General features: G+C 37.0%; 1 protein-coding gene across 2 annotated transcripts in view; it reads right to left on the bottom strand.

Moving 5' to 3' along the window:
- LOC149900125 (protein groucho-like) overlaps nucleotides 1-13,279 on the bottom strand; it is a 54,659-nt gene that overhangs the window by 27,944 nt on the left and 13,436 nt on the right. For both annotated transcript variants that reach the window (XM_090112870.1, XM_090112871.1), the window contains exon 5: nucleotides 5,021-5,158. In XM_090112870.1, coding sequence (XP_089968996.1) covers nucleotides 5,021-5,158 — 138 coding nt within the window. The remainder of the gene's footprint in view (nucleotides 1-5,020; nucleotides 5,159-13,279) is intronic.

Genomic DNA, 13,279 nt, shown 5'->3' with positions numbered 1-13,279 from the left:
TAAACATAATTATCCAAGACGATTTAAGATAAACGAGCTATATATCTTAATTCACTAAGTAATTATAGTGAAGCTAAGTAACAAATAAGTGGGCGCATAATCTATAACATTAACCTACAATTAGTCACGGTTTAATGAGTGCGATCGAGAGGAAACTTTCCACTCTAACGTATTAAATAATTAAGAGCAGTTAACTTAGTGATGTTTAAAGTGCTTCTATTATTAAAGCTTTTTAATTGCTGTCTTTGTTCGCGTTAAGTATAGTGGTTTAATAAAACAAACAACGTATGCATTGTGTTGCATTTTTATAAAAAATATAATACCAGTATAATATCTATCATACCTACTAGAAGAAACGATTCAGTTATTATACTTATCGCTCTCGCATGGAAAATCAAATAAAAATTCGTAAATAAGATTACGTAACGGAGAGTTATATTGGTCTTGACAGAATTGTAGTCGGTAGGTTTTCCTCGGAGGTTTCAGTGTGGGCTTCGAATAAGTATCGAGACAGGGTGGGTCGCAGCTCCGGCGGGGTGAGCACGCACCATTAGGCACGAAGCCCGGAGCGCACGCGACGCCGACACTTGTTACAACATCAGCTTTCAACATAATTGCTTCTAACCGTATATACATGTTAATATGAACAAATATATCGGAGAAAGCATCGGATGTAGAAGTTAATGGAGTCGTGACGATGTTATCGCTTTGCGATTGTTGTACAATTATTAAATACATGTTACATTCTATCACTTTCATATACATATGTAGAACCTAAAATATACACCATAAATCACGATTTTCTTTAATGCGAAGTAAAAGGCAAACAATCGAATACATTGTATTTTATTGCATATTTAAAGATAAGACTTTAATGATGCCCATTTAAACCTACGTACTTTACAAAAATATATTAAGTGGATGAATCGTAAAACTGATTACATAATTTCATTGAATGCGACGACGGAAGGGCCCTAACTCACTTCCTCCGCTTGAAAAAATAAACAGTTTCACAAAAGCGACAGGCTCGCAGGCAGAGGCGGCTCGTGACAAAATTTTATGGGTGTTCACTTGAAATAAAACACTGAAAATACATGTACAAAAAAATTACTTATAAAGGAAATACCTACATACGTCTTTCTTTTTGGTGTGCAAAAATATCTATAACTTAAAGCGACAAGACATTCGTAAATATCTGTTGTTGCTTTCATCACAACCACACAACCACGGTTTTTTTTACATATTGTTCAGATTTAAACACACGCGTATATGTTTTCGTTTTTGTCGTACATTTTTGCGTAAGATCAAGTTCAGGCCGTGGCGGTCCCTTAGCTTTACATTCAAGCCGAATTTGTAACGTTTTATCACACTTTTTAATGAACGCCACATTATAATTATTGTTCATTTTAACACTCACAAGTAATACTGATAAGTACAGGCTATTTCAACACGTATTTTATAATTTTAATTAGAAAATTGCATGAATCGCGCGCGTGCATTGAAGTTGACTCGAGAGTCGAGTGTTTGTTTATATTATAGACGTAGCAACTGGCAACGTCGCAATCGCTGTCCTGCCGGGCGGTAAAAACGAACCGGCAACGTTTGCGGGTGCGGCGCACCGAATTTTGCTACTTTTCCATAGAAAATCTTTTGTTTCACGCGCAGGGCTCTGGCAAAACCCTCTCTTTCACTCCTATTGGATTTCGTATTAGGAAATGTACTAAATCTTTTTTCATTGGAGCGCAATCGTGAGCGCACCGCTTCGCGCGTTACATAATACAGTAGGTATTATACAGGTGTATGGGATGATGGAATGATGGATATATTCATGGGTATTAACAGTAGTTTTAAAGATTACGATTGATTTTAAATAGTAATAATTAATGTTAATAATTAAATTAAGGAGTATGATTTTATTATAATTATTTATGGGAGTTCACTGCACCAGCGCTCCTTAGGGCGAGCCGCCTCTGCTCGCAGGCACGGTTAATGCGAGCCGAGAGAACGATGTTGAATTCGAAGAGGCAAGAAACGCCGAAGGCCTGCAATGCAATATTTATCACCCGCCCGCGAACGTGCCTCGGAAAAAATGACAAATTCATGTTTCCCCACCCGCCGCGGCCCGCTCCGCACCCCGATTTATTCCCGTCGTAATTTTTATCAGAGGGCGCGAGACCCGACGTAAACTAGATAGAAATGTTTTCACGAGTCGCTTGTTTATAAAGCCATCGACGAGGAAACAGATACGGTCTATTTACACGGTGAGCGCCTGTGTTTGTTCACATATCTCTCGAGATAATGTTGCATAAACTAGATACGCATAATACACTTGTTTATACCACATACTTATGTCAACGATATACTTTTCAATTACATTACTGAGAATATTAATTAGAATATTTGTCCTATATTTCTTTGAAGACTGTTGTAAAGTTTGCAAGTGCTCCGATAATACCTATTAACAGTGGGGAGATAAGTATCATATTATATGAACATGAGAGAAAGCTGTATATTGAAGCTATTATCTCGCTACCCTCAGGTTAGTCACGACTAACAAATAGTGTAAAGATAAAATATCGTACGTATTTTGTACTTGGCAGTTATATATTTTATTTAACATTCATGCTATAAATAAAATTTACTGTAAGAGAATTAGTCATGAAGCAACGTTGTTCAAATATTAGAGTAGGTACACCAATATTATTTACAAGTTATTCACAAAACAAACAAGACATTCAAATACGCCGGAAGGTTTGAAGCATCGAGTGATTTAAATGGGCAAACAGTCCCCCAATTTGAGAAGTATTCCCTCTTCACAAATCGGCGAGACGAAATGGTCGCAAATCAGACGGAGGTGGGCGCTGGCGGCGTTCTCCGGCGCTCAGGGAGAGCCCCTTTGATCCCTAGCTGACCCGAAAATAAAAAAGGTTCGTAACAAAAAAGGACCGACATACGGAAGGTGGCGCCGCTTTTTTATTTAAATTAGAGTGTTTTATAGGGGGAGAGCGATATTGCGTTTTGCCGCTTTCTCAAAGGCAATCCTATTATCTATACTCACCTACTGTATACGACTGTGACAAATTTTCGCAAATCCCCGGCCGTCGAACTCGAGCGCATGCTGACTGTATGCAATAGTGAAATAAAACGTCAGGTGCGACGTCGAGATGCAAGATATGCAAATATACTGCCATTAAATTCTCGTCGTTTATAATGAACCGCACCGCCCGAGGGGAGTCGCAATAAGTAATTAAGGTGTGTTATTAACAAGAGACAAGTTCTCGACCGCGTGTTAAATAATTCATGAGATTGTTGATTCACGATCAAAAACAAATCACACTTTAGTGTGAATATTGATAAAGTAGAAGGCCGTATATTAGGCGAGCGTTTGGCAATTAATAACATAGATGTTATAAAACACATTTAAAATAAGATCTCTATGATACAATGTTATATTTACGATGAAAATAAATTGTTATAATAGTCGACGCAGAAAATGTTGGTTTGTGTGATGTGAGAGTTAAAGAGTGTACTAATCGAGTTGGCTCCGGTCCAAGCGCTGGGATTCATAAGAGTCTATCGGCCGTACGGCGATGAGCGACGACGAGCTTCACCACTTTATTTTCGTGCTCATTATGTTGGAAGCGATTTATTTTGATCGCGGCATGTTCCTTCTAGTCACCACTACGGTATAATATGAGTTCCGAGATTAGGTCGCGCTAACGACTTGGCATTCGACTGCGAAAATAACTCTAGTCTATTGATATAATGGGCGGCAATGAAGACCTCACGACGCGGACGCCCGTGGGCTAAAAAACATCAATTAGACTATTTTGAAATTATTTATAAGTACAATTTGAAGATAGAGTCTAATTTGCCACGAGAGCCGTGTTTAACGATGCGAGAGTGAATTGATGTAAATGCTAATGTGTTGTGTTAGTGCGGTGGATATAAAACATTAATGTCTCTCCCCCCACTTGACATTTACGCATTTAACATGTTCCTATGAGTAAAAACCCGCTAATTAGAATGGGCCGCAGTGACGTGATAAATTACGGATCGCCGCTTCGTGTCGACTTATAAAATGAAATACACTGAATATAAAATAATTCGAGACGGTGGCAATTCCGTGACGTTGGACCGCGGCCAAGTGGGGTTGTGCGGCTTAGATCGTTTAATTAACGATCGTCGAACTTTCGACCTGTTGAAAGCGCGCCTTTACAAAATGAACTAACTTAACACGTAGAGACTGGCTCGTTTCGACTCAATAAATTCCGCTACACACGTGCTTGTCTTCTGTTTCACACAATTAAATCTCAGCAGTGGATTGTAAACGTTTCTATTGCAACCGTTCGAGCGCGGCAATTAGTATTCCGCGCGCATTACCTCGCGATTTATTAGACAACATTTTATGAGGGTATAATTTAAAATTCGCTTTATAATTCGAGTGGTAGGTGAGCATTGATAGTCGACAGACGGCCGGGTATTTGGACAAATGCCACAGTCGTCAGTGGGAGTAACGACAGCATTACTAAACATTCCGTGCCACATTTACATCGGCCTGCTGTACAAACAAAACACGTGTTATTCAAAACGGCTTTACTCGAAATATTACCGAGAAATTAGTTTTCTTGTACGTACACAAACCTGTCATACTAGCGGATTTACATATGAAATGGATACATAATTAGTGTTGTATTTGCCTTGGTTGAGGATGTCTTGATTGATCTAATTTGCGGTTCTACGCATAAGTAGGTACATGTCAACATAATATAATATCTAAGGATGTCAACGAACTTTCTTTTTTATACTTAAACTTATTTTTTGATGATGATATATTTATTTTGCTCAAAAAAATATTCTAGAATCTTATAAACACACGTACCTACGTATGTTCAACATAAACAACATAGAATGAAGAATCCTAATTTAAAGAACTCATTACTTTGTAAATATTTACAAACACGAATAAACAAAGAAAAGAGTTCGTTTATGTTATTTTTTGTAATATATGAACACTTACCCCAATAATCGCATTGAGTTCCGTCATGGTGACCTGCTTCGCCCGCTCCACGGCCGACGCGACCTGCTGCTGATGCTCTTGCGATAGGAACGGTAAGATTTGAGCTATTATTGCGTTTAACCTCTTCGCTATTTCCGTCTGCAAATAAAATAAACACTCAGTCACAAATTCATGCAGAGATCAAATATCTTATCTCGAATAATTTATTATGTTCCGCCACGACGCGACGGAATTATAAAAACACTTTTAACACTAATACGAAAATCTAATCGTATTATTTTATGGCTCAATGATAAACCGCAATGAATGAATAATTAATGAGCGACGTGTGGTTAATACGGAGGACGGACGGAGTCGTGGAAGACAACATTTAAAACGGCGTCTTATAAGAAACTCATTAAAATTCAGCTATCTTTTTCTGTGAATGAATTATACATTAACATTCAATAAAGATGGCGGTAATCAATTATTAACAGACCGCTAACAGCTTAACACACGTTTTACATACAAATAGAGAGTCGATAATGTTTCCACATTCCGACGCGGCTCGAATTCAATTCCGACAATTATAATTTCAGTCGATAAGTCGATTGGTGAGCTACAAATAAAATTAACATGATAAACAATATGCACTGCGGTCAAATAAAATGATAAATCGCCGTGTTGCCGCTATTTATTGGCTTTGTTCGTATTTTCCGTTTAAATGCACATTAATTTTATTCACAGATTTGCAGTGAATCGAGAATGAATTAACATAATAAGCTTTTTGAATATCGGACCTCCATATTGGTGACTTTATATTGGTTTCATGAAAATATTTCAATGTTTGCTTTTATTTGTGAATAATTTGCAATCGCTGTTCGAATACATGAATTGATAATCGAATCTTTTTATATAACCAAATTATGAGATAATACCATAATGAACATTAAAATGCAAATATATATTCATGTAATGTGTTTATTATAAAATAATGGCTTGAATAACTATTATTAGCACTATCGTATTTTTGACTTATTTGTAGAGCTAATTTAAAACAACCGCATTTGCATAATTTAATTTAAATGCCAGTATTTATTTAAAATTAAGTAGGTATAATAATTACCTACAGAATATATTCCACACAAATACTGTTTTGTATATGAAAACACGCGTTGCATCAATTAGGAAGTTCAAAATAAATGCATAAAAGAAGCAAAGATAAAACATTAGTTTTTGTTATTTGCAAGCAAAAATACTCGAAAAAGTGGCGCAAGGTTAATAATTTAAATCCATACATCTCCCTTTGTGCAGCTGTGAACAGAACGAGAATAAAAAGAGACGTACAAAAAGGCCGCAAAATACGTACTTTCGCGAGTTCTCCACAAAAGATATAGTAAGGTTTGTCATTAAGGAGTTCATCCCCGCGCGAGAAATAAAAGAGGTACGTGGTTTAGTGGTGAGAGGGGGAGGTAGGGGGGTGCAGGGGGGAGGTGGCCCACACTAATGGCTCCGACACTCATCCGCTAATGCCGCGGGTGACTCCTCTTTTTGCGCGATTTTCACGTGGTTTACTCGGTCGAGCTTTTAATCTGGAGTTGCATCTCGCAGAGACGCCCCATTTGTTCTCCTACCTATTTCTGCACTTTGTTATGTGACGTAAGCAGAGCACACTCTGTAGGTATATTGCGACTGGATACCACGAAGCTAGTTTTTTGCATAAAAGTTTATTTTTTCACGTTGATTTGGTTTTTGCCAAAATTCTAATTGACCAAACAAATGAACCGAACTTGTTAAGTTAAAAAAAACGAGCGTCAATAATTTTACATCACAGCTTTACATCCATTGCAAAAAAATTCTTTATAAATTTATGCTTTTCTTTAAAAAAATAAAAGACCGGGAATACCCAACGTTGAAAATTTGAATTTCGAATATAGTCAAATGGAATGGAGACAGAACGGGTTTATTTGTGCACAATGACAATTGCGGCGTGAGATTTGGAACTTGTGATCATCAAGCTTGTCACAATGTAGCACAGATAAGGAAAGGTTATAATATTTTTATGTATTATTCACCACATATAGTGGACTAGACAGTAAATTAAGCATAAATACAAGAAACAATCCGAGTATACTGGGGTCACCTGGCAACCCTGGCGAATCGTGACCCAAATGCGGGTCGCGCTCGAAAGCCGCAACTTATTCTCTCACAGAATGCTCACGCTTCATATCAAGTGCATTGTAACGGCTACGGGTACGGACGCGCATAGAATTGCTGCTTTATTATATGCCGTGAAATTGGATATCGAGTCAAGTGTGAGAAAACATTTTAAAGCGAATTTTATTTATTACGTACTTATATTATTCTATTTGGACTTTGGTAACTTCATAATACAATATATTGCATTTACTTTAACGTGAACACAAATAAATACAAGCTCCCTACAATTTAATCTAAAATGCAGACAAGATTAAAGTTGGTAGCCGGTAATAACTTGCGCCGAGCACTTTGCCCGATAAACTTTTACCACGATTGTGTTCGCGAAATAAAGCAAACCGATGCGGACCGGCTGCGGTTTCGACCTTCATTAATGGTTGCCAGAGCTTTTATGAATTATTTATGCATGCCGCGTTCAGCTTATCTCGCCCGCAACTCGCAAGTTTCCACTTTATTAAAGCAAACAGTCGATCGAAAGGCTCTATTGTATCGTAAGCGACGTCGCTCTTGCGGCGCACCAATAAATAATTCCCCCGGCGAAATGGCAGTCGACTCGATAAATGGGCTATTATTACAGCACACAGAGGCCAACATTATCATCGATTCGTATCGCATTCGCGGAGCAATAATTGTTTAAACATAGCCCGCCGCGGAACATTAGTGGCTCGCTCATCGATAATGCAATCTTTCGCCGGCGTCCCTGCCCGCCGAGCTGGCGATAAATTCACACGTGCGTCGCGTGGGATTTGTGCCATTCGACGCAATTAATACGTCGAAAGCGTTGTTATAATTTGTTTGACTTTCATTAATCACATTTCTCCCGTAAGTATAATCTTAATCATCGGCAAGTAGCGCGAGCGCATCATCAATATTCATTATAAACAAATGGATATAATTATGTTGGCGAGCGGGAGTGAAGTGGAGAGTCGAGTGGGCGAGTAGTGCGGGCGACATCGTTATCTTGATATCGGATCGAGTATCGAGCGAACTTGTACGTGGCGCCGATGTCTCGTAATCAGATTGTAATTGCGCTCGAGAGCCGCTGCGAGCTGCGACGAGCGCCGTCTGTCAATATGTACCCACCTCTGCCACCTCTGCTCTATAATAAAATCATTTTCAAATATTTCAGTGAACATTATTTTCGCGTATTATCACTTCCCTTCTTAGAATCACTGTTTATCTTTATTTGACGAAAATTTGAAACGTGTAAATAAACTTCGGAGAAAATTCAATAAAATTCAACCTACTAATAAATTTTCCTTAATTCCAATTGAATAAATCATCCGTAAGATCCGTTTAGTAGAAGGTTAAAATCTGAAGTGAAATAAGATAACTTTGGATTTGATCTTTGTATAATAAACCCGCAGCGAAATGGGCTAAGTTTGTGTTTGTGTAATGAAATTGACAGATTCCTCGAAGGATATATGAGACGAGGAGACGGCTCGGATGCTCGTCTGCGAGTTGTTGACTCGCATGTTTCTCGCCAAACAAAAGCCGGCTTCCTAGCTACCCTTGTTTGTTTAGGTCCGTGCCAAACGTTTGCTGCCCTTTATGTATCCTGCCTCCCGCTAAAGCGTGAAGCCTTTTTGACTCGGCACTTTTTATAAGAGCTCTCGTGAGCGCGTGTGAATTGTCCGACAGATTTCCATTACGATACGTCACGTCGGAATCAAAAGAACCATTAACACGATGTCGAATGTCGCTAATATAACACTCGTAACGAAAATAATTAGCGGCAATAAATATAATCGCTAATAGTCCTCGTACAACAATGAAAGATCATGTTACATGTGTTGGAAACGAGTTTCTTACTTCGCATGACTTGCTCGATTCGCTAATAGGTTACAAGACAGAGTCGTTTCTTCAGATGAATCAATCATTACAGTACTGAATTTTTTTGTCGGTAATAACAAGCCTCCGATACAAATGACATAGCGTTTCTGCGCCTTTCATGGAACGCATTGTAACATCACAATAGATCGATAACAATACAAGTCTATTTAGTTGTGATACTCCGACAATTAGACCTTTTAATTCTATCACAACGTAATTGCTTTCGACTTGGAATAGAATCTATTCGAAGTGCTTTTATGTTTTATTTCAAGTTTGATATGGAACGTTAGTTATTATCGGTCGATTACATATTCTATTTGCTTGTCATTCTTGAGTGATATCGCAGCAATAGAATATTTTAACGTACCGATAATTGAGAATGAAAATGTGATATGATAAGAAAAAAACTTTTGAAATCGATAACAGAATAACTATTCAATCAACTATCCAACATTCATTCCGTTGAATATAGGTAGGTATAGGTGCATCTTTACTTCAGGTTAAAAGACTGCATGTAGCAATATTTTACCCGTCGAATGTAAACACACTTTAACCTTTAATCGTAATATAACATTCAACTAAATTGAAATACATCTTCGGAACACAAAGTAAATACATAGGTATAGTGTAAGAGCGAGGCACGTCCGTTGAAATTGCACGGTGTTTATTTACGAAGCCGTTCGCAGCAGTGTTTACAAGCTCGTTGCGATGCGCTATAGCAAATATAGCTCCGGCCATTGATACGATGTAACGAAGGTAACTGTGGTAAAATAAATCACAATCTCCTGCACTATATTTAGCAGATTCGCACGTTTGTGAATAAATATTTTGGAAGCAAATATTTTTAGATAATGTTCACACTTCGTAATTATACATAACGACGTTTATAAGAGTGATTTTATAATGCACTGTTTGCTTGATAATATAGTAACACATACATATTACAATTTTTGAATATACAGAAATAGATAAACTGTATTCAGTAAACTTTAGTAATAATACAATTTTACCATATGAATATGATATCCCTTGTTTGTAGACATGTTTCTACACAAAGGGAAGCTAAAAAATCGGAATAATTATGTTGAGAGGGGAGGCGGGCGAAATATTAAATTGTAAACATCATAACATTTGTCCGGGAACTACGTTCGGAGGGTCCGTCGGCAAGTTTGTGTTTGCGCTAGCTGTTTACCCTCCGAACGTCGCTTGTGTGCCCAGCGGACAGGCCTCATACCATTTGTATAACTTACTAATACAACCTAATAATAATATTCATGTTACTCTTGTGAAACTCTCCGACTTTGGTATTCAAATACATATTATATTGTGACCAAGTCTTTATTCAGAACTGCAAATTGCGTAGTCTAAAATTATCTTTTATGTTATTAAAAAAATGTCAAGTCAGAAACAACTTAATTTACAAATCTACGGACATTTAATGTTAATTATGAAATCCCCATTAAGGTCAATGTATTATAATTATGAATAATAAATAGGATCATCGAGAGTTGTGAATAATTAGGCACATAAATTATCACGCCTATTCTGATTAATTAGTGATACTATTTATGCGGTCGTATCACATTTTAAAATAAAACTATAACGTTATTATGTTAATTCGAAAGGTCACTGAATCGAAATTAATTCTAGATAAAGTTGTTTTTATCGGTATTTTAATCACGGGTGAACTTTATTTAAAGATATTAATATTAATGTTAAATCTGAATGTTGTTGGTGTAAGCGTTCGCAACTTCAAGCAGGTACTACTTAGGTAGATGCTACATAGTACATACCCATAGTACATATTTCGCATATAATAAATAGAAACTTGTCTAATTCACATGCAATTTACAATTGTTGAATATTGTATGTGGCGGGGCGCGGTAGGGCCGCGGTCGGCCTCAGACCGCACGCCGCGCCGCAGCGCTGCGGCGACCCCCTACCCTTGTCCTGTTAAACTCGACTTGTCTTACTATTTACTACGAAATTTGATTATTACTAGCTTCATACGGTGACTTGTGGTGAAGAAAGGTAGCTTTAATTTTTAAATTTTTACACCTAACTTCAGTCTTATCCCACTTTCATAATCATAAGTAACTTTCACCTACCTAAATTGTATTTAGTCACTTATTTTAAGAATGTAAATACGCATTTTAAGACTGTGAAAGAACATGCCATAGGTACGTAGCTAATTAGTAATTTTCATTTTATAATGTACGATAATTGTAATTATTACCTGATTTAATTGAAAGTTGCTATTTGATGGTTAGAACGTAAGTACACGATTAACTTTCTCTGTAATTCACGCTGATGAGTATACCATTTTAGATTCACATCCAATTATCTTTATGGTAGCTACCTATTTATTTTTAAATGTACTACTAAATGATAGCTAATCACAAAGAAATGAAGAAATAAAAATGTAATCAAGCGTAAATGTAATCAGCATTGCTTTGATATTAAAAAATAAAAAAGTACAACATATTGCGCTCGCATTAAAACAGGAACATTAGAAAACAATATAGTAACAAGTTGACCAATTAATTTGTTAACAAATTATCCCAAAATCAAACTAGTCCACTTTTCTCACCGCATAATAACAGGTCATTAGTGAAACGGACACCATGTTAACACATATTCTGCACTCAATTAGCAATTATTAAACAAATGCGGCGCTATATCGTGTGACATGTCAGGTCGCGTGTTCATGATATATTTCAAAAATACTGTTATTAACAGTTAATTGGTGTAATTTATTATTAACTATTTAAAGAGTTTCAAAAATTTATAATCACACCAAAGTAACAATAAGTGCATTTCTTAAATATAAATTTACAGAAGTGTGAATATAAAATTTTATACATTACAACGAGGGTAAACATTGAACAATAAAGCATGTCAATGCTCAATCTCATTTTGTACTTCGTAATCATACGGCAAATTTATTGTAGCGTGTTGTGCAACTCAGATTGTGAGGCAACCGTCAATAGCTCCGCGGGTAGCCACCCTCTATTTGTTCGCCCCCCGCATTTCGAATTGTTTCATTATTTGTATAGACTACGTGCTCCACGCCGCACAACTGTTTAACTGTTTTCATGATATGTAAGCGAGATTTAATGATTCTCGACGTGCGATTTCGAACGATGAAATGAAAATGAGAATTGCGAATTATTTAATATTCCAACCGAAACTCGACCGTTCTACGGTGGACTATGTGTTTCGACGGCCGTTTATGTTAGCAATGCTAATGTTAGTTCTTGACATTCTTACAAAACTCGGAGTGCATTTTTACGAAGCATCTCGAATGGTAAACGAGTGAGTCATAGGCGTGTGGCTTACGAGTTGAATAGAAATCGTCTGTTTTAAATGAAGAGTCAAGGAGCGAACGAGGCATCCATTATTCATGAGGGTTCGCCTCGACCGAGTGCGAGCGGGTCGGCACTAGGGCATGCAGAACCGGATCCGGTTCCAAGTTTCTGAAACCCGGTTCCAAATCGAGCTCAGAACCGGGTAGAACCGGGTTACCCGGTTCTTTTATAATACTTCGGAAAAAATACGAAATTAAACAAAAGTAACTATAAAAGTACCTGATAGGCCTTTTATTTTACGCTGCTTGTGTCTTATTTCATTAAATTAATAAAGAAACAAAATTTCAATACTTCTCTTTATATTTTATCAGTCTTATAAAAGTACCTTGGCCCTTAGTCAAACGTCAGTATCGCCAAGGACTAGAAATTGCTAACGCTAATTATTGACATAAGCTCATGATATTTTGGTAATGGTTCGGTCACACTACCAACGACGATGACGACCACGACCAAAATTCAAATCTTGCCAAAATTTATTCAAAATAAAATATTTAAATCTCCCGTCATTACGGTACTTGGAAAAAAAATAATTCGAGGTCAATTAATAAAAAAAAATAGTTTTTTTTTGCGATTTTCGCCGAGACGGTAAGTTTATCATACAATCACCTGGAACCAAAATTGTACATCATAAAATTATCTATAAAAAAGGTTAAACACATTTTTTCCTAAATTTTTTTAATTGTGTTTTGCACAATTTATTTAATTTCGACTGGATGAAAATTTTGTTCGTGGTCGTCGTCGTCGTTGGTAGTGTGACCGAAACCTTAGGCAAAACATCATACGCTTATGTCAATTTGTATCGATAGCGTATTATATTCCTTAGCGTTTTGACGGTTGTCTCGGCGCTCTTGTTATCATAATA

The sequence above is a fragment of the Colias eurytheme genome, chromosome 19, assembly GCF_061535395.1.
Source record: "Colias eurytheme isolate Ceu_HAF_F1 chromosome 19, ilColEury1 Martin Lab GWU primary, whole genome shotgun sequence".
NCBI classification, from domain to species: domain Eukaryota; kingdom Metazoa; phylum Arthropoda; class Insecta; order Lepidoptera; family Pieridae; genus Colias; species Colias eurytheme.
The sequence above is the reverse complement of the archived record's forward strand: the minus strand, read 5'-3'. Positions and strand labels throughout refer to the sequence as shown.